The sequence below is a fragment of the Crocuta crocuta genome, unplaced genomic scaffold, assembly GCF_008692635.1.
Source record: "Crocuta crocuta isolate KB4526 unplaced genomic scaffold, BGI_CrCroc_1.0 scaffold211, whole genome shotgun sequence".
NCBI lineage: Eukaryota > Metazoa > Chordata > Mammalia > Carnivora > Hyaenidae > Crocuta > Crocuta crocuta.
Window position 1 is genome coordinate 2,558,512 of NW_027527939.1, and position 23,043 is coordinate 2,581,554.

Here is a 23,043-nt window from a genome sequence, read left to right on the forward strand (position 1 = left end):
TGTGATTTGCTTAAGTTTGAACCCAATCTTTACTGCTGTCCTCCCCATCTTTTAGGTATTTGGTGTCATATTTTACATCTTTTTATTTTGTGAATTCCTTGACTGATTTTCTACAGAAATATTTATTTTTGTTACTTTTGTGTTTACCACTTCCATATGGTCACTTTTAGTCTTTTCTTGCAGTTTCCTGCAGGTCTGATTTAGTGGTCATGAAGTCCTTTGATTTTTGTTTCTCTGGGAAAGCATTTCTTCTATTCTGAATAATAGCCTTATTTCATAGACTATTCTTGGCTGTCTGTTTTTTCCATTTAACACTTTGAGTGTGTTATGCCACTGCCTTTTGACCTGCAAAGTTTTTGCTAAGAAAGCTGCTGATAGCCTTATGGAGTTTCCCTTGTATGTTACTGTCATTTTTTTTGTCTTACTCCTTTTTAAAATTGTTTATCACTACATTTTGGCATCTTCTTAATTACAACATATCTTTGTGTGGATCTGCTTTTGTGGAGTTTGTTGGGGGTTCTCCATGTCTCTTGGAAATGGATATGTTTCCTTCCCAGATTTGTGGTTTTCAGGTATTATTTCTTCAAAATTTCTGCCCCCTTTTCTCTGTCTTATTCTTTTGGGATCCCTGCCACACAGATGTTATTACATTTGATAGAGTCACTGAGTTCCCTAAGTGTATTCACTTTTTGCATAATTCTTTTATCTCCCTTCTGTTCAGTTTTATTATTTTCTGTCCCTCTGTCTTCTAGGTCACTAATTTGTTTCTTTACCTCTTCCTTACATCATGGGTGTTTGTAATCTCATTTATTGTACTCTTCATCTCTGATTGGTTTCCTTTTATATCTGTGTTAAGGGTCTCACTGATGTCTTGCGCTTTTTTCTCAAGTGCAATATCTTTTTTTTTTCCACACTAAGGCATTTATTTTTTTAATGAATTTCATTGTTTTGTTTATGTTTTTTAATAGTTTATTGTCAAGTTGGTATCCATGTAATACCCAGTGCTCATCCCCACAAGTGCCCTTCTCCATGCCCATCACCCCCCTTCCCCTCTCCCCNACCCCTATGAATCAGCACTCCTATATCCCTTGGGTAAATTCCTAGTAGTGCTTTTGCTGGGCCCTAGGGGAGTTTTATTGTTAATTTTTTGAGGAACCTCCACACTGTTTTCCAGAGAGGCTGCACCAGTTTACATTCCCACCAACAGTGTAGGAGGGTGCCTGTTTCTCCACATCCTCGCCAGCATCTAGAGTCCTCTGATTTGCTCATTTTAGCCACTCTGACCGGCATGAGGTGGTATCTCATGTGGTTTTGATTTGTATTTTCCTGATGATGAGGGATGCTGAATCGTTTTATGTGTCTGTTGGCCACCTGGATATCCTCTTTGGAGAAGTGTCTGTTCATATCAAGTGCAATATCTTTATGATTATTACCTTAAATTTTCTATCAGTCATGTTACTTGTATTTGTTTTGCTTGGATCTCTGGCTGTGGCCTTGTCATGTTCTTTCATTTAGGATAAATTCCTATGTCTTCTCTTTTTGTCTAAGTCTCTACCTGTTTCCATGTGTTAGGAAAGTCAGTTACATCTCCTATTCTTGATGGTAATGGCCTGATGGAGAAGAGGTCCCTGTAATGCCCAGCAGTATAGCATCCCCTGTTCTCCAGGTTTGGAGTCTCTGGGAGTGTCAACAGTGTGTCATGTGTATGTTCTGCCATTGTGTTCCGACCTCTTTATGCTTAAGGCCAGTGGTCTGCAGCAGCTCTCTTTGCCTGTTGTGGGCAGTGTTTGGTCTCTGGCCCGAATGTGGAGCATTTAACTAGGTATGCTCTGGTCTCCTTCTGAAATAAGACCTACTGCCAGTGGAATTGAGGCTGTGTAAAACTCCTAGGTCTGGAGATCTATGTTGGCAGGGGTGGGACTGGTCTTTTCGGGGTAGGAGCCTGCAGTGATGGGACTTAAGGCAGGCGAGACTGGGAAGGGTGCATACACCTGAGCAGGGGAGATGGCGCTTGGTATAAGCATGTTAGGTAGCAAGTGTCTGTGCTGTATTGGTTCCCACAGGTGGCCCTGTGTTTATGCTGCGGACCAGGGGAGGGAAATGGTGCCTACTAGTTCTTTGTCCTAAAGGGATCTCTGTGTGAATGCTGCCTCTCTGGGAAAGCTTCCAGATGAGCTCACAGCCTTCCCACCATGTGCCCCAGATGCTCTTCAGAAAGCAGTTACCGTACTATTGGTCAGCTTGCTGTTTGCCTCACTGTCTCCAGTGAGCAGTTCTAATACCCTTGGGGCTTTCCCAGAGCCAAGCATGCTGACTTTTAGAGCTCCACGTTTTAAGCCCTACTGGTTGCCACAGCTCACAAAATTTGGTCCCTCTTGCTTTTGAAGCCAGTTGCTATGGGGATTTGTCTTCCCTGCATGGCCTCCCCTATGTGCTAGTCCACCTCTGTGACTGCAGCTCCCACCCCACCACAGTGGCCACAGTCTATTTCTCTCCCAAACCTTGTCTCTACACTTCCTACCTTTTTTGATGTCTCTTCTCTCTGCCTTGTGGAGTTTGTTCTGCCAGTTCAGGTACATTTCTAGGTTATTTTGGATGACTTGATTTGTATACAGGGGCCAAAATGAGCCTAGGGTTCTCCTACTCTGCTTCCATCTTCTCTGCAAATCTTAAAGGTAGGTTTTATATCATTTTGAATTCAGAATTCTGTGTGGTAAATAGGATGGTGGTGGTTGTTTTGTTTGTAAAATAGGAAATTGTGGGTTTGGAATGAGTTAGTCCAGAGTTTTATTCCTAACTTAAGGATTGGGTTTTCTTTTGAATACTTACTGTGTCACCACTACTTAATAACACTGAAAAATTATAGAGTCCTAGCCCTCAAGGAGCTCACAGTGTAGTATCAATCTTGCTGCTTTCTTTTATTCTTCTCAAGTACGTCTGTTCCTGTTTTGTTTTGTTCTTACATTTTGCCCTATTAGAATATTCTAGCCACTGGGAAAATTTTTTTTTTTTATTAAGTACGTTTTTATTTCACCCACATTTTCAGGAAACACTAACTTCTAATTTTTGTGTATGTCACTTCTCCTTTCAAAAGTAAAACAAGTGTTGTATGAAAGAAGAGAAGGTTAGCACTCCCCTTGACAAGGATGGAAGAGGCCCTCGGGCCTGACAACACGCATACGGTTAAGGCATTGCCACCTACTTCGTGGCATCTAACCAACGTTTTTTTGAGGGTGTTATGCTTAGTGAAATAAGTCAGGCAGAGAAGGACAAATATCATATGTTTGCACATATAGGGGGATTAGNAATTAAATCTACCATTGAATAAGTTACTGATCATGTTTTTCTTATATTTACCACATTGAATTTGCAGATCTATGTTGAGTGAACAAATAAACTGAATAGTACTTAGTTTGGACCAGGCAACACTATAAGACTGTGCTGTCCAGTACAGTAGCCATATGTGGGTCTTTACATTTAAATAAGATTAATAAAAATCATTTCCTCTATTGTACTCGTCACATTTCAAGGACTCCCTGATTAATAGTTAGTGGATAACTGGGCAGTACAGCTAGAGAACATTTTTATCATTTAATGAAGATCTATTCTCAGTGCTTTTTCGTCCTTATAGCAACCATGTGGGGGGTGTTTTGCTATCATCTCCAGTATGCAGTTAAATAACTTGCTGGTAAGTGGCAAAGCCCAGGAGTTGAATTCAGCTAGTCTGTTTTTACAGCTTTGTGCTTTTAACCAAACCGAGAGACTGTATAATGCCTATTAAGTTACTAAGTGACATTTCTTTCTAGGCCAAGAAAACAATAGCCTACAAAGAATACAGTAAGAGGATTAGTGTCTGCAATTGGAGGATAAAGAGAGATCAGATATTTTTAAATATCTAAAATAGGAGAAACTTTTTAGATTTCATTGATTTGGATGTTCTTGAAGCTGCTACTTTAAGAATGCCAAATAGGGGCGCCTGGGTGGCTTAGTCGGTTAAGCGTCCGACTTTCACNGCCAAATATACAACTCTGTATCATATTAACAAATAACAAAGTGCTCATAATAGCATTGCTAATTGACCTTTGTATTCTCCCATCAAACCTAGAGGAGTATTGCCAATGTAACCTATTACTATCAGACATTCACAGTTGTTTGTAAAGTGAAACCAATTTACCCTGCTTCCTCTGCTATATTAAAGTTCAGGCCAGGTTTTGATGTGGTAATAAATAGTTCCCAAATTTTAATGGCTTACAAGTTTATTCCATAATTATGCTGCTTTACCTGCAGATTAGTTATCTCTGTCAGTGTTATTCTGGGACCCAGACTGAAGGAAAAATAGCCCCTATTTTGAACATGCTTTTATCATTGGAGAGGGGAGACAAATGGTGAGTTATGTGCTGCCTTTTAAAGCTTACTTTCAAAAAAGGCACATTTTACATCTCACTGGGCAGAGCAAATCATATGGCTAAGCTGATATTATTGGAAAGAAAAGTGGCCCTGGGGGGGGGGGGGGAGGGCGCAGNGCCCAGAAGGCAGGGGCAGTGATTATTTGAATAAATAATCCATCACATCTTAGAAGTATTTCTTATCAAGTATGTATGTCCTGAGATGCCAATGATGCATTGAAATAGTTATCTTCATAAGCTTACTATAAAAGATTTGCTGTTGAATCTTTTCAACTATGATTCTCTTAGAAAGTTTTTTTTATTGTTTACTAAATATGTGGTAACTTAATGTCTAAGGTCTGTTTCAATTTACTTCTATCAGGTGCTCGATCCCAGGCAGCTTCTATTTTAACCAAATTTCAAGAACTGAAAGATGTTCAAGATCAGCTGAGAATTAAGGAGAATGAGCTACAGGCTCTAGATGAAGAATTAGCAGGTCTTAAAAACACGGCTGAAAAGTAAGACTTCTGTTGGATTAAGTTGTATTTTTAAGTTTCTTTTTGGTCAAAGATTTGCATGGTAGAAGATGAAAGAATTTTAACTAAAGAAATACAGCTGCTGACTTTAATTAGTTTTTTCTGATAAAAATAATGTCATTATAAGAAATTAGGGAAAGCTAATTAAACAAAAGGAAGAAAACAATATCAGCCAAATATTTTTCTTTTCCTGTTGAGACACACAGTTAACATTCTGCTGGGATTGGTGGGGAAATCCATACTCTGGAGACTGATACCAGAGTCTTTGATTTGAAAGGGTACACAGGATAGCGTTGATCAGATATCAACATTAAGTTTAGCACCATTGTGGCTATCCTATAGACATTAAAGATCGCTGAGTTACCTACTGAGGCATGTCAGAAAGTCACTGTTAAACTGTTTCCTTACAGTGTTTCTTCTGTGTGGGTATGGATATGTATGTGTACTTTTCAATATTACTTCTGTTTGTGTAGTATATAGGTAAATACATATTCTTTTTTTTTTTTAATTGGGATCATGCTATTTAATGTAACCTCTTTTTGTCACTTAACGTCATTTACTACTGAGTGCCCCCTGTGTGCCAAGTACTCTTGTAGGAGCTGAGAATACAGCAACAAACCAGACAGATAAATCTCTTTCTTCTTCTTGTTTCCTTCTTCTTGTTTTCAAAGTTAAATTGGTAAAACAGGTTAAATAATGCTAAGTTCTAAGAGGAAAAATGCCACAAACCTGCAGTCTCCAAAGATGACAAATGGGAACTGAGTTAAAATTAAAGTCAGACATTTTATTCAGAATTCATAATACTGAATAAAGATTAAAAAACATGTATAAAAAACTTCAAAATATATGTGGTTTTGTTAATTTTAAGCATTCATCTTTTGAAATTATCAAAACTTAGAATGTTCCCAGGACTTTTTTGGAATATTATATGTATAGAAGAGATGCTCATAATTAGTCAAAGTGGTCATTCCAGGATAGACATTATATCGAAATGTCCACTTTCAAACATATGAAGACTGCTTTTTACCTTCATTCACATAAATTACCAAAAAGTGAATGAACTTTTCTTTGTGAAAAAAATGGGGAGAAAATTTCTGAAATCTGCGGAAGCTCTGGCAAGGCATGAGTTTGCAGTTGCATGTGGCTTGGAGCTGTTACGTGTATTCGGTAGTATTGGGTCATTTATTTTGCAGAGTTGTCTGGTGGACTGATAGTGGCATGGAGGTCAAGGAAAGGAAATAGAGTTTTAAAAATATGAGAGTGGAAGTATCAACTAGGGCCATTCTTTCATGGACCCTATCAGGAAAATAGCTTTTACATATATTTTTTAAATTTCTATACTCCCTTTTTTTAACTGAGTTGAAAAATGGCTTTAAAATTAGTTTTAATTGCTGTCAAGCATCCTTGGCCAAGAATACTCAAGGAAGTATTTATGTTTTATAAGATGCTTCCTTTTTCCTCAGACCTCATGAATTCTAGTGTCAAACTGCCTTGTGAATTTATTACAACTTGATATTTCACTGTGGCTGAATTAGCTAAATACCTTTCAAAGAAAGAATTTGAAGCAGCTAGAAATGGGCTTGATTACAGGATTTGCAAGAAGAGTACCCTGTATGTTTAGTTCAGTACTAGGTCTTTTAGAACTATCAGTCTCATTGCAAAATCTTGGGAAACTTTTTTTATTAATATTTGAAAATAGGAATTAATAACCAGGTTTTTGAAATTTTGTGTGATTATTGCATATTTATGTATTCTTGTGGTGGGGAGCTATTGTGGACTTGGGGGCTTTTCTTCTTGATAAGACTCAGTAGAAGAGACCATTTTCAAGGAAACCTATTTATTGAAAGTTTAAATTTAGTGCTTTGTAAAATTAAGAGTGTTTCTGTAAATAGTTGTCAGTCTTGGTCGTTTAGAGTATTTACCTTCAGTGATCAAATCATACTTGAAGCTGACTCCTCAAAAACAGTCATCAAAACTATTCTTATAAGCAGTAGCATCTTAACATCATTGATACTGTATGTGAGTTTATTTTAGGTAAGAGCCTATAGTTTGAATGCACATCTCAAATATCAGAAAAGTTGTGGTCATTTATTGTAAACGTCTTTTTCTAAGGTATCGCCAATTAAAACAGCAGTGGGAAATGAAAACTGAGGAGGCAGATTTATTACAAACCAAGCTCCAGCAAAGCTCCTATCACAAGCAACAAGAAGAATTAGATGCTCTTAAAAAAACCATTGGTAAGATAAAAACATTCTGTGTTTTATCTGTTTATACTGATAACCTTACTTTAGATACTTAGATTTCATATTTGTTGTATATGTATTTGAATTAGTTACCTTAATAATTTTAGTTATTAGATATTTTTATATTGCCAAGTTCTCCCCCTTTGGAGCAGTATACATTTTCACCAGTGGCATATGAAAGTTGTCAGTTCTCCAAATCCCTTCTTTTCTAGAAAGTCTTTAACACATCTCTGATCTGATTGTTATGAAGAGGTAGCACATTACTATTTTAACCTGCAGGTATTGCTGGTGAAGCCTAGGATAGATTTGATCTGTTCCTCAGACTTTTTGGTTTCTACTTCTATGAATATTCTATTTCATTCACCCATTTTTCTGTTGAGATGCTTTTGGTTTCTATTGTTCTCATTACTTAAGACTTATGAGTACCTTTTATTTATGTGCTTGTCTTTTAAGTTTGCTTGTAGTGTATTTGTGAAACAGATTTTGAATGTTCAATTTATAGCTGCTTCTACCCCTAATTTTAAGAATTTGCTTAGACTTTTAATTAGAATTGTACGTGGTAGTTTTAGTTTTTCTCATTCCATAGGACAATATCCACTTACCTATTCCCCACTAATATGTTTTCTTTTTAATAAAATTTTTAAAAATTACCCATGTTGTTTACTCCCTACCTCTGGCAACCACTAATCTGTTCTCTGTGTATATTAGCGAAGATTTTTAAAAATTGGTTAAGATTCCACATGTAGGTGATATCAAATGGTATTTATATTTCTGTTTCTGTTTTCAGTTAGCATAATGGCTTTGAGGTCCACCCATGTTATAAATCTCAAGATCTCATTCTTTTTATGGCTGAATAATATTCCATTGTATACACACACATTTTCTTTATCCATTATCCATGAGTAGATGCTTATTTAAGTTGTTTCCATATCTTGGCTATTGTAAACAGTACTGCAATGAACATAGTGTTGTGTATGTATTTTTGAGTTAGGGTTTTTGTTTTCTTCAAATACCCAGAAGTAGAACTTTTACATCCTGTCTATTAAATTTTTTGTGCCACTTTCGTACTGCTTAACATAGTTGCTGCACTTATTTGCATTCCTCCCAACAGTGCATGAGGGTTCTTTTTGCTCCACATCATCTCCAAAGCTAGTTATTTCTTGTTTTGTTTTTGATAATAGCCCTTCTAATATGTCTATCTATCTTATTTTGGTTTTGATTTTCATTTCCCTGATGCTTAGTGATGTTGAGCATCTTTTCGTGTACGTGGTGACTATGTGCCTTTTGTAGAAAAGTGTCTATTCAGATATTCTACCCATTTTTTAATCAGACTCTTTGGCCTTTTCTTTTGAGTTGTATGAGTTCCTTACATATTTTGGGTACTAACCTCTCATTGATACATGATTTGCAAATATTTCCTCCCATTAATTAATTTGCCTCTTCATTTTGTTGATTTTTTTGTTGTTGTTCTACAGAAGGTTTTTAGTTTGATAATTGTCCCAATTATTTTTGCTTTTGTTGTGTTTGCTTTTGGTGTGAAATACAAAAATATCATGGTTAAAACCAGTGTCAAGGAGTTTATCACTTATGTTTCCTTCTAGGAGTTTTATGGTTTCAGGACTTCCACTCAGGTCTTTAATTCATTGAGTTGATTTTTATGTGTAGTATAAGAGAGTGGTGCAGTTTCATTCTTCTGCATGTGGCTGTCCAGTTTTCCTAGTACCACTAATTGAAGAAACTGTCCCATCTTCATTGAATGTACTTGTCTCCTTTGTCTTAAAGCCATGCATGAATGGTCAGTTAACTTATTTTTGGGCTCTGTATTGTGCCATTGATTGGTGTGTCTGTTTTTAATGCCAATTCCATACTGTTTTGATTATTATAGCTTGGTATTATAGTTTAAAACAGGGAGTGTGATAACTGTGCTGTTGTTCTTAAGATGGCTTTGGCTATTCCATACAGATTTTAGGATTGGTTTATTTCTGAAAAAATGTCATTAGAATTTTGATAGGGATTTTAATAGATCTGTAGATTGCTCTGGATAGTATGGACATTTTAACAATATTCTTCCAGTCCATGAGCACTGATTATCTTTCCATTTATTTATATCTTTTTCAATTTCTTTTATCAGTAAGTACATTATAGCTTTCTGTGTACAGGTTTTTCTGTTTCCTTGGTTAAATTTATTCCTAGGTATATTATTCTTTTTTGATATAATTACAAATAGATTATTTTCTTATTTTCTCTGATCGTTCATTATTAGTGTATAGAAATGCAACATTTTTGTACATTGACTTCATATCCTGCAACTTTATAGAATTTGTCTATTCTCACAGTGTTTTAGTGAAGTCTTGAGGGTTTTCTATATTTAATACATCATCTACAGATACAGTTTTACTCCTTTCCAATTTGGATGCCTTTCTTTTTCTTTCTTTCTTCCTTTGTTGTTGTTGTTTTTGCCACATAGGTCTGACTAGGATTTTAGTACTAGAAAGCAGAGAGACTCAGTCTTGTCTTGTTTTTGATCTTAGAGGAAAATTTTTCAGCTTCTCATTGTAGAGTATGATGTTAACTGTGGGCTTGCCTTTTATGGCCTTTTTCATGTTAAGATTCATTTCATTTGTACCCACTTTGTTGAGCTTTGTCATAAATGGATGTTGAAATTGGTCCAAGCTTTTTCTGCACCTATTGAGAGCATTCTTTTTAGCCTTCATTTGGTTAATGTGGTGTAGCCTTGCATCTTTGGAATAAATCCCACTTGATCATGATGTATCATCCTTTTAATGTATCGTTTAATTCAGCTTGCTTATATCCGTTGAAGATTTTTGTGTTCGTGTTCATCAGGGATATTAGGCTGTAGCTTTTTTCCTCTGGTATCCTTGTCTGGTTTTGATATCAGGGTAATGCTGGCCTTATAGAATGAGTTTCGAAGTGTGCCTTCCTCTTCTGTTTTTTGAAAGACTGAATTCACTAGTGAACTCATCTGGTCTGGGACTTTTGTTTGCTAAACAGAGATTTTTGATTACTGATTCAGTCCTTGTTAGTAATTGGTCTGTTTAGATTTTCTGTTTTCTCATGATTCAGTCTTTGTAGGTTGTAGGTTTGTAGGAATTTATCCCTTTCTTCTAGGTAATCCCATTTGTTGGCATATAATTGTTTATAATAGTCTCTTGGGATCCTTTGTGTTTCTGTGGTAGCAGTTGTCATGTCTCCCTCATTTTTCTGATTTTATTTGATTCCTCTCATTCTCAGGCTAGCATGAGGTGTGTCAATTCTATCTTTCTAAGAAGTAGCTTTCACTTTCATTAATCTTTTCTATTTTTTAGTCTCTCTCATTTTACTTTTGCTTTGATCTTTATTTTCTTCCTTCTACTAACCTTGGGCTTTGTTTTTTGTTTGCTTTTTAGTTCCTTTATGTGTAAGTTAGGTTGTTTGAAATTTTTCTTCTTTCCTCAGGTAGGCAGTTAGCACTATACACATTACTCTTAGAATTGCTTTTGCCGCATCACATTAAGTTTTGGTATGTTCTGTTTCCATGTTCATTTGTTTTAAGGTACTTTTTAAATTTTTTTTTATGTGATATTGTGCACTGAAAAGTAGCATAGGACTTATGTAGTTAGGGTCTCAAGGGTTGTATTTGTATCTATATTCTAACACAGTTTATGGCAATTGTGACAGTAATGTACTCATTTTATCTTGCTTTTTTTTCTTATATAAATTAGAGCTAAGTAGGCAAAGAATACATCGTAAGTTTATAAAATTAACTAAGCTTTTTGTTAACTAATTAAAGGAAAAGTATCGTACGAACACTCTACGATTTTGGTTTAGGAAGCATGTTAGAGGTATATTAAAAAGATAGTCTATGATCTCTTTAATAAGTTAAAGTTTATGTTACTTAGTTTCATATGCTGGGAAATAATTTCTTCATAGTCTCTAGATAATTCCAGTGTGGTTCTTAGGCAAGATTTGTGTTTCTCAACATAGCATTTCTGGAATAAGGTTGAGACAGTTATTTTTAAATTTTAGCTTCCATTTTTTCAGATCATATCCTCTATTAAGAGGTGAATTCATAAGGCATTTATAAACCATTACCTATAACTGCAAATAGTTTGAGGACCTCATTTAGCTACATTTGCCTGCTTTATGATGCAGAGGAAAGTGAGGAGACTTTAAAAAACACCAAAGAAATTCAGAAAAAAGCAGAAGAAAAATATGAAGTATTGGAGAATAAAATGAAAAATGCAGAAGCTGAAAGAGAGAGAGAACTGAAGGATGCTCAGAAAAAACTGGATTTTGCCAAAACAAAAGCAGATGCTTCTAGCAAGAAAATGAAAGAAAAACAACAGGTAATACCTTTCCTGAAATGGAACCAATGTTTAACATCAATATAGAGCTGAAGGTAGTAGAGCATCTTTGGTTAGCCTTTCTCATCAGTACATCACAAAATCTAAAAGCACAGTGTGTTTCTTTAGGCAATAATTATGCATTTTATAAGTCAAATTAAAATATATTCCTTTCTGAAAACTCTGTAATGGAGGGTCATAATTGTAAGGATGGGTTGCATTGTCTTGCTAATTTTAGAGAAAGAGCAAAATTGCCTTTTTCTAAATGCTTCACTTAAGAGTAGACCAAAGCTTATATCATGTGGTGGAGTTACGTCCCGTCATCTCGAGTGCTGACATTTCTATTTGGTGATCATCTACATGAGTGGCTCCTGTGAAAGATTGATATAAGACAAAGCATGTTAAATTTACAAAGTACCATTCAGTTGTAGACTGGTGATATCTGATTTTATCTTTTGATAGTGCCATAAATGGAATTTGAACCTAGCCTTTTCTGTCTCCAAAGGCTTTGTTCTAAATCACTTTTCTATACCATTCTATTTAAATCTACTTTTCTTCATATTCTGTCACTAAATAGCTGCACAAAGTATTCTGTAACAAACTAAAGGCTATAATGGGAACAAAGAAAATTGAGCAGTGAGATTTTTTGACATTTAAAAAAGGCTTTCCTCTGCTAATTTATTGGTTATGTAGAATTCTATATTGTTTTTCCCTGTAGGAATGAAAAAATAGTTTATGCCCAGTTCTTTGAACCTGTAAATACTGTACATACATTTGTCTTTTTTTTTTTTAAGTATAGGAAAATAAATATCCTTTCTCCTCCCTTCTTATGGGGAGGCAGCTTACATGTGTTTTGGTAGTTGAATGAGCTGTAGGTCTTAGCTGCTTGAGAATCTTAACTGATTTTGTTGATATGTATATATTTATTTTTCAGTAGTTAATCTGTTGAATGTCTAAATAACTTTCTGTAGGAAGTTGAAGCTATCACTCTGGAGCTGGAAGAGCTCAAGAGAGAGCATGCATCCTATAAACAGCAGCTTGAAGCTGTAAATGAAGCTATCAAATCCTATGAAGGTCAGATTGAAGTAATGGCAGCTGAGGTGGCTAAAAATAAGGTAAGATTTACTTACAGTGTTAGAGAAATTACAAATGTTAATCCACTTAAGAATGTTGGCTTGAAGATGTCTGACTTTAGAGATCTTGGTCTCTTCCATTCTTGTCTTTATTTTTGAGAGAGAGAGAGAACATGATTGGGGAGGGGCAGAGAGTGAGAATCAAGTAGAGTCCAACCTGGGGCTTAAACTCACAAACCCTGAGATCATGACCTGAGCTGAAATTTAGAGTCAGATGCTTAACTAGCTGAGCCACCCAGGTGCCCCTCTTCATTCTTGTCTTGTTGAGAGGCAAAACAATGATTCCTGATCCAGAAAAGAGTCCTGAAATAATATTACTAATTGTTTTAGTCTGGGTCTACTCAGAAGACAAAAACTATACAGTAATTTGAACAGGTAGAGTTTAAGTAAAGAATTTAACTACAGTAGGAGTTTGGAATGTTATGGGATGATCACTAAAGAATAAAGAGAATTCTGAATTATATAGGAACAGCAGATACAGGGAATAGCCATTACCAGCCATAGGGCTGAGGGCATGCACCCATGGAAAGAACAAATCCGGGAAAGAGCCATAGCACCAGTAGGCTGAAAACCAGAACTAGTTGAAGATGTAACTGTGGCCCCCTGGTGGTGAAATTTGCTGGAGTGCCAGGGGAAATCCAGCCATGTGAACATGTTGCAAAGCCCTGTTCCCCTCTCCCCATCCACTGGATGCCAGGGAAGCCATGTAGGTTGCTAGCCCTTGCACATGACAAACTTGCCTTCTGGAAAAGCACACCAGAACTGGGAAGTAAAGCCTCTTCGTTCTACAGTTTCCTGACAGCATCCTTTACCGATGAGGCTTACTATACTTGTAGCTGGTTGGGGGGGAAATGTTCTGCTATCAGAAGCAGGGAAGAGAGGAATGGATTCAGATCTTAGGGTATGAAGACATTCTGTCACCTGTAAATTCATACTGTGGTATGTCTTTATTAGAGAGTGTCCCTAATAAGTATTGGATACCCTCTAGCCCCTTCCTTTGATTTTTGCCTTTGAATTTTGTTTCATATTGAGGTATAATTGCTCTGTATTAGTTTTAAGTGTATAACATAATGATTTGTTTTTTGTATATGTTGCAAAATGACCACCTTAAAAAGTCTTGTTCATCTCTCACCACACAGTTAAATATTTTTCTTGTGATGAGAACTTCTAAGATATACTGCCTCAGTACCTTTTAAATATACAGTATCACTGACTATACTCACCATGTTTTTTAAGGTTTTTATCATGTTGCTAATTGATACTGTCCATAAATAACATATATCATTGATTTTTATGTTAACTGAGTGTAGATTGTTTTCATTAGGGGAGTTCCATACAGTTTCCATTGTGGTATTTTTGCCTTGCTTATGTCATCTACTTCTACATATTCTTTCATGTTTTTTCTTTGAAATAATTGTTGTGATTGTAGCCTGTGGTGTTTTGGGGAAGTTGGTCTTTCCTCTTGATTCTCTTCATGGATAAATTCAAGTTTTTTGTTTTTAACACATTATCAAATCAATAGCAGGATAACAGTTTTTAACTACTTTTTTTGAAATTTAGAGAATAAAATGCTTCTCAGCTTTGTGTTCTGCGTTACTGATGAAATTTTCTAGTATCTGTTCACTTTCTATTTTGCCTCCAAAGCAAATTTGCAGGGCAGGTTGGTAATAGACTGAATTGCAGTTATAATTACCACTTCGGAGATTGAGTAGCTCCAACTGTGTGAGGTAAAGGGATAGTAAAAGTCAAAGCAAGAAACTTTTTATTTTTCTGTTTTGACCCCTGTGCTAGAACCAAACACTGTGACCTTTCATTGTCACTGATAAATAATGGCTTATATCTACAGAAGGGAACAGCAGAAAACCCAGCCTGCATCCTTTCCCTCCTGATACATGACATGGGGGGGATCTGGCATATTATCTTGTTAACTACCCAGAAATGCCACTTTACTCTGACCTCACAAGTCAGTTTCCTATAGTTCTCTTCCCTTTCAGTTTATCCCAGCTACACTGTATCCCCCAGAAACTTTGTTGCTTCCATCATGAACACTATTTCCCACCTTTTTTCTAGTGGTAGAACAAGTTTTCTCCTGTACATAAATTAGTCATTTTAATGGGGATATAAAATGTAGAGGATTAGGGGACCATCTGCTTGTAATCACATTGCTGTCTTGCCCAGAAATTTGTTAGATGATCTCTTAATAAACTAAAAATATGCCCATATTACCTTGCTATATATCATCTTCTAATTATTTGTTTCAGGAGTCCGTAAATAAAGCTCAAGAGGAGGTGACCAAGCAGAAAGAAGGGATAACAGCCCAAGACAATGTAATTAAAGCTAAATATGCCGAAGTAGCAGCACACAAAGAACAGAATAATGATTCTCAGCTTAAAATTAAGGAACTGGACCACAACATCAGCAAACATAAACGGGAAGCTGAAGATGCTGCTGCAAAGGCACGTTTGTGTTGTTTATTTTTACCCACAATCAGATTTTTGCTTCTGAGTCGTTGAAACATGCTGGTAAACTGCTCAATGGAGAATTCAGTATAAATGGCAGAAATGCCGTGTAACAGAATTTTGAGGCTTACAGCTATTTTATTGGCTTCTCAACAATGCTTATTTTCACCAACTGGCACAAATATTTCTAAATTTCAGTTATTCCTATCTACAAGATGTTTTAGTGGTCTCCCATAGAACTGAACATTTTTTAATCCCCAAATATTTATATAACGATTAACATAATAGTTGTGATTATATATTTTATTGCCTAGGAGTTTTCAGTTTATCTTGAAAATAAGGAAAATAACATGTATTTACATGTAATCTTTAAAAAAGGATTTAATTGGCTTCTGGATGTCCTTATGAGGATCACTATAGTCAATTTTGCAGCCTCATCTGAAATCTGATGTTTTGCTAAGCAGCTATCTTTTTGAAGTTATCTCAGTTTTTTGTTCATTCCTAAAGGCTTCTTTCTGGGGCTTCTTGGTGGCTCAGTTAAGCATTGTGACTCTTGGTTTCAGCTCAGGCTGTGATCTCACAGTTTATGAGTTTGAGCCCTGAGTCGGTCTCTCTGCTGACAGTGAGGAGCCTGCTTAGGATTCTGTCACCCCCTCTTTCTATCCTTCTCATCCCCCTCAAAAATAAGTAAGTAAACATTAGAAAAAAAGTTTTTTCCTTCCATGTATCCACAGTACCGTAAGTAATTTAAAGAGAATACATGCTTTTGCAGAAATTCTCTGCCTGGTTAAGTAAGAGGCTGTACCCATGAAGTCTTAGTAATTGCCCATCATGTTTTCTTATGTGTGTGTAACAGTTTGATGCTTTTGCACATCTTAAAAGTATAAGAGATTTAACTTAAAAAAAGTCAGAAAATACAAAATAGTCACCCCACCTGTGTGCCTGTTGAGGTTAACACTTAGTTTAAAGAAAATGTTTTTTACAGCCACATCAGTGAAATATTACCAATGTTAATATTACTGTTAATAGTTTTTCGGTAATTGAAAGCGCTCGTAGTGGTGTTTGGTAGGGGATTTTATTTATGGTTAAGGTGACAAGGAGACTTGAAAGTAGAACTGCTAAAAAGTCCAGGATTCTTTCAGGTGTATAGTTTATCAAATATTTATTGCATACCAGCTAGTATCAGATAGTAGGCCAGTCACTGATGATAAGGATGAGCAACATGGACCCAGAATGCCTTCATTGAACCTATGGACCAGCAGGGAAGATAGTTTGGAAATGATCATCTTGGGATCCTGGAGGTGAGACTGTACCCATGGAATTAGTGAGGATAAATAGACTGACAAGGATTAGACTCTAGCAGTCAGAACCAACCTTAAACAGTTTTAGTACAAGAAAGTCTTTCAGCACTATGCTCTAAATTTTTTGACTCTTTCTATATAAATAAGTATACTACTGTGCCTTGTCAAAAGAGGGTGACTAGGGAATGGAGTCAAAGTTTAGGGCAGCTTTTTATTTACCTAGTACATTTTAGAATTTTAATTAGGCTTTCACAAATTTACCAAATCTATGACTTAAGTATTCTCATGAGAGTTTTGATTTTCACAAATTATTTTTGAAGCAGTAGATTGAAGGAGCCTTATCTTACATTTCATTCTAATGGAAAGGATTCTCATGTACGGATTTCTCTGACCTAGCTCTTTTTCTAATGCTTAAGTAATCTTTTTTCTTCTATTTAGTCTATTCTCCAGGTAAAAATATTCATACTTAGTATATGTTTACTATTAACAGTGAACCTCATTTTTGAAATGAGTCATTGTGGGGCTTTTCTCCTAACTACTTAAAATTAGTAAACGTTTAAGAAACTAGTTTTTAAATGTCGATTTGTAAACAATGATAGGTTCTTCCATTATCCTATGTGGCTAGGTCTCCAAAATGTTGAAAGACTATGACTGGATTAATGCAGAGAAACACCTCTTTGGGCAACCAAATAGTGCCTATGATTTCAAAACCAACAACCCTAAAGAAGCTGGTCAGAGACTTCAGAAGTTGCAAGAAATGAAGGAGAAACTAGGAAGAAACGTCAACATGCGAGCTATGAATGTATTGACAGAAGCTGAAGAGCGGGTAAGTCCTTTTCCTTGGACTGTCTGGCCTCCTTAGGGCATGAGTAGCACTGATAGCTCTCTGTGACCCCGGTGGCAATTACTAGAGTCAATCTTTCGCTTGATGCCCTTGATACTGGATTTGTTTTCTTTTTCTCCCTTTTCAGTTCTCTCTTATTTAACTGTTTTGCATCAATTATTTATATATTCTATTGTCTCTTGAATAACTTTTCTACTGGCTTTGCCCAGAATATGGTCTATCATTTTCTTATTCTTAGTATAAATAAAAACTTTTTTATGTTAACTCCTCCCATTTCTATCATTTCTTTCAGTTGCCTTGAAAAATAAGGCATACTGTTGTCTGCCTCACCAGTCATTCCATAAATACTGTCTTCCTTTTGACTCTAGGGTATACTAAAACCATTACATAAATAATGACTAAATTGTTACTTGCATAACCACTCCTTTACTAATCTGTAAATCCAGTACCATCTTCTGTTTCGATGCTTACTTACGCGATAATGTTATACATCTCCCCAACCCTGACAGAACTTTTAGAGTCTGCTGTGTCACTACAAGAATCCACAGGGAAAGCAATTTATTGCTTTATTCTTGACAGCTCCATAGGAGATAGCAGCCTGAGTAATTTTACGTTATGCCTTATACTTTAATTTTTGGAAGATTCTGTTTGAATTTGTATCAGAGAGTTATGAGAACTCTCTAAAAGTGGTAATACTTATGAGCTCAATTACATTTAAGAAGTTTTGCTGTAATGGGTTTTTTTTTAATTGTTATTGACATTAGTATCTACAAAGAATCTGTATTATGTTAGATACCAAACAGGCTAATAATGCCCCTGTTGTGATCTATCTATAAATGTTCCTGCTGGTTTTTATTTCTCCATTAAAGCTTGGCAATATATGTTTTGTGGAAGAAAGTCTTTGGTCTGAATTTGAAATGCATATCATCGTGAAACTTGTTCACTTACGTGCTTTTATTAGATAATGATAATTTTTTTTTTTTTTTTTAAAGAATTCACCAACTGCCATTTCCTTACCAGAGGGGAAGGCCCTATTGTTAAGCAAGATGGCCTTTTATTTTATATTTGTTTATTTTGAGAGAGAGAGCATGGGGGAAGGGCAGAGAGCAGAAGACAGAGTATCCTAAGTAGGTTCCTTCCTTACTGTCAGTGTAGAGCCTGATACGGGGCTAAACTCACAAACTGAGATCATGACCTGAGCTGAAATAGAGCTGGATGACTGACTGACTGAGCCACCCAGATGACGCTTGTTTTGTTTTTTGTTGTATTTTGTATCTGTCCACATAAGAAATTACATGGAATTATGCAAGGAATAAGAGGAAAAGATAGAGTGGGTTTTAGGAGCTTGGCTCTAAAGGAGAGAGACCGCAGGGAAGCTAGTAAGACTGGCTACAGTGTAATATAAGGGAGAATTTGCAGCCTCCTTGAAATGCGAGGCTTTGAGGAGAAATGAGTGAGGATTTTTATAAAGTTCTACTGCTACCCATGGTGTAAATCTCCCTTTGCAGCTTCCGTTAATTTTTTTTCAGTGAGTTTCTACATTCACCAGGAAAGACTACTATGATGTTTGAGCTGAAACCTGAAGGACCAATTATGTCAGATACAGAAAAAGAGCAATCAGGAAAGAGAACAATGCAAGGGCTATAAGGCTATAATGAGCTTATTATATTCAAGGAACTGAAAAAAGACCATATGGCTGGAGCCTGGGGAGGTTTGGGATGCCAAAAAGTCAGAGATAAATAAGGGCCCAATTATGTAGGACTTGTACATCCCAGTGAAAAATTGAAACCTTGTGTTACTGCTAAGACGACTCAAGGAGAAAGCATGCAGGGCTACTTTGGAGTTTACATACATTTTCTTTTTTGCCTTGGCTGCTAGAAAGATATGGGTATATTAGTATAAAAATACTTCAGGAGCCTATCCTATAAATTCTCAGTTATAACAGCTAAATTTTACACATAGATGATATATTTACCTTCCTCATAATTTGGTTTACGTTAGGACTTTTAATGAAGTAAATAGAAATGTATATGTTCTATATACAAACTAAACCTCTATTCCTGACTGAATTCCAGAGTAGAAAACTTTACATTTTTTTAATTAAGCATGCTTTTTATCTTACCAGTATAATGACTTGATGAAGAAGAAGAGAATTGTAGAAAATGATAAATCCAAAATCCTTGCAACTATAGAAGACCTTGACCAGAAGAAAAACCAAGCCCTAAATATTGCTTGGCAAAAGGTATTTGAACCAAAACTATTATCATTTATTCTATATGATGGAGAATATTATCAACGGGTTTATACTCTAAGATGAATTTGAAATGGCTGAATGTGTTTGAATGAGGCACATGCCTCAATTAAATCCTGACTTTTAAATTTTGTCCTTTTGGACTTGACCACTGCTTGTATGCAAAGAGGTAGGTTTGTGTCCTGCCTTCATAGTCTCAATAGCCTATTTCTCTGGTCCCTACATTACATTAAATGTCCGACTTTCTAGATTTCTTTATTTTTCATTCTTGTTTCTAGGTCTGTGTTACCTTTAAAGGAGAGATACTATTTGTCTGAAACCTTAGAATCTATCCAATATGTGCCGTACCCCACTCTCGCTGCTTAAAGCCTTGGGCAAGCTTAGTTTTGCACTGGGAAATCTCTGGTCATTGGAAACTTCCCAGGGACCCCTTTGGTTCTAACTTCCTTGATTTCTCTTTCCCAGACTCACAGAGGTCAAATATTCATTCTTAGGACATCTCTCTAACAAGATTGGCATATTCCTTACCACTCACAAGTTAATTAATTGTATTTCAGAATTCACATTTATGCATTCTGTAGTTTTGTGGCAAAGCGTTTTATACATGTTAATGTTAGTTAACACATATGAAGTAGTTACTGTTTTCTCTTAAAACAATTCCATAACTGATAGTTAACCATCCATCCATATTTTATAGATGAAGAAATCAAAGCTCAGAAAGATTAAATAGATTCTCAGCAAGATACTAGCCAGCCAGATCCAACAATACATTAAAAGAAATATTCACTACAATCAAGTGGGATTTATACCAGGGATGCAGGGCTGGTTCAATATCTGCAAAACAATCAGTGTGATACATCACATCAATAAAAGAAAGGACAAGAACCACATAACCCTCTCAATAGATGCAGAGAAAGCATTTGACATGATATAGCATCTTTTCTTGATAAAAAGAAAAGCATCTTTTACTTGATAAAGTAGGGATAGAAGGAACATACCTCAAGATCATAAAAGCCATATATGAAAGACCCACCACTAATACCACCCTCAGTGGGGAGAAACAGAGCTAATCCCTTAAGGTCAGGAACATGACAGGGATGTCCACTGTCACCACTGTTATTCAACATAGTATTGGAAGTCTTAGCCTCAGCACTCAGACAACACAGGAATAAAAGGCATCCAAATCGGGAAGGAGGAAGTCAAACTTCCGCTCTTCGCAGATGACAGGATACTCTATATGGAAAACCCAAAATACTCCTCCGAAAAACTGTGAAAACTGATCCATTAATTTAGCAAAGTTGCAGGATACAAAATCAATGCACAGAAATCATTTGCATTCATATACATACACCAACAATGAAGCAACAGAAAGAGAAATCAAGGAAGCGATCCCATTTACAATTATACCAAAACCACAAAATACCTAGGAATAAATCTAACCAAAGAGGTGAAAAATCTATATACTGAAAACTATAGAAAGCTTATGAAAGAAGTTGAAGTCACAAAAATCGGAAAATATTTTATGCCCATGGATTGGAAGAACAAATATTGTTAAAATGTTGATACTACACAAATCAGACTACATATTCAATGCAATCCCTATCAAAACAACACCAGCATTCCTCACAAGCTAGAACAATCCTAAAATTTGTATGGAACCAGAAAAGACCCTTAATAGGCAAAGCAATCCTGAAAAAGAAAACCAAAGCTGGAAGCATCACAATCTCAGACTTCAAGATGTATTACAAAGCATAATCATCAAGGCAGTATCGTACCAGCACAAGAATACGCAAAACAATGGAACAGAATAGAGAACCCAGAAATGGACCCACAAATGGCTATCTAATCTTTGACAAAGCAGGAAAGAATATCCAAGGGAATAAAGACCGTCTCTTCAGCAAGTGGTGCTGGGAAAACTGGACAGCAACATGCAGAAAAATTAACCTGGACCACTTTCTTACACCATTCACAAAAGTAAACTCAAAATGGATGAAAGACCTAAACGTAAGACAGGAAGCCATCAAAATCCTCGAGGAGAAAGCAGGCAAAAACCTTCTTGACCTCAGCTGCAGCAACTGCTTACTCAGCACATCTCTGGAGGTAAGGGAAACAAAAGCAAAATGAACTTTTGGGACCTCATCAAAATATAAAGCTTCTGCATAGCAAAGGAAGCAATCAGCAAAACTAAAAGGCAACCAATGGGGGGCACCTGAGTAGCTTAGTTAAGCGTCAGGCTTTGGCTCAGGTCATGATCTCATATTTTGTGAGTTTGAGCCCCTGTTCTGACAGCTTAGAGCCTGGAGCCCGCTTTGAATTTTCTGTCTCCCTCTCTCTCTCTCTCTCTGCCCCTCCCCAGCTCTTGCTCTCTTTCAAAAGTAAACAAACAGTAAAAAATAAAAGGCAACCAACAGAATGGGAGAAGATATTTGCAGATGACCAATCAGATAAAGATTAGTATCCAAAATCGATAGAGAACTTATCAAACTCAACACTCAAAAACAATCCAGTGAAGAAATGGGCAAAAAACCTGAACAGACACGTCTCCAAAGAAGACATCCAGATGGCCAACCAAGACATGAAAAAAATGTTCAACATCACTTAGTCATCAGAGAAATACAAATAAAAACCACAATGAGATACCACCTTACACCTGTCAGAATGGCTAGCATTAGCGACTCAGGCAACAACAGATGTTGGCGAGGTTGCAGAGAAAGGATCTCTTTTGCACTGCTGGTAGGAATGCAGACTGGTACAGCTACTCTGGAAAACAGTATGGACGTTCCTCAAAAAAATTAAAAATAGAACTACTCTACCCTGTGTGTACACACACACACACACACGCACGCACACAGGAGTATTACTTAGCAATCAAAAAGAATGAAATCTTGCCATTTGCAACTACAAGAATAGAACTATAGAGGGTATTATGCTAAGTGAAATTAAAAAAAGACAAATACCATGTGGCTTCACTCATGAGGAACTTAAGATACAAAACAAATGAACATAAAGGAAGGGAACCAAAAATAATATAAAAACAAGGAGAGAGATAAACCATAAATACAGAGAATAAACTGAGGGTTGCTGTAGGGGTTGGGGGAAATGGGCTAAGTGGGTAAGGAGTATTAGATAAGATACTTGTTGAGATGAGCACAAGGTGTTAAACACAGGATGAATCACTGAAATCTCCTGAAATCGTTATTGCACTATATGCTAACTAATTTGGTTGTAAGTTAAAAAATGGGTGGATAGACAGATACAGATAGATGAAATAGCCTAAGATCATATAGCCAAAGGTGGAAAAACTGGATTCTCTTTTCCTAAATTTAGACCAGTTAAAATTGCCTTTAGTTGCTAACTTCTGTCACACTTGTTGCCCCTAAATTTTGGGCAGTAAACAAGGTGGTTAAGAATTCTCTTTCACTAGATTCCCATTAAACAAAATCCCAAGTATGTTTTGTTTTAGGACAACTTTGGCAGATTTCACGGTTCTTTACTTTTATTTCTACTTCCCTAGAAGTAGAAATTTGCATATATTGCAAAATTGCATA

The 23,043-nt window shown here is 36.2% G+C and overlaps 1 protein-coding gene and 1 non-coding gene across 2 annotated transcripts in view; both read left to right on the forward strand.

Annotated features, from left to right (window-relative positions):
• SMC2 (structural maintenance of chromosomes 2) overlaps positions 1-23,043 on the forward strand; it is a 57,277-nt gene that overhangs the window by 24,377 nt on the left and 9,857 nt on the right. Inside the window, exons 16-22 of the mRNA XM_077752256.1 lie at positions 4,768-4,903; positions 7,034-7,158; positions 11,317-11,510; positions 12,479-12,622; positions 14,902-15,096; positions 17,026-17,226; positions 19,370-19,486. Coding sequence (XP_077608382.1) covers positions 4,768-4,903; positions 7,034-7,158; positions 11,317-11,510; positions 12,479-12,622; positions 14,902-15,096; positions 17,026-17,226; positions 19,370-19,486 — 1,112 coding nt within the window. The remainder of the gene's footprint in view (positions 1-4,767; positions 4,904-7,033; positions 7,159-11,316; positions 11,511-12,478; positions 12,623-14,901; positions 15,097-17,025; positions 17,227-19,369; positions 19,487-23,043) is intronic.
• Positions 3,103-3,228, forward strand: LOC144221769 (U6atac minor spliceosomal RNA). The gene has a single exon (XR_013332176.1). It is a non-coding gene; the product is annotated as a U6atac minor spliceosomal RNA (small nuclear RNA).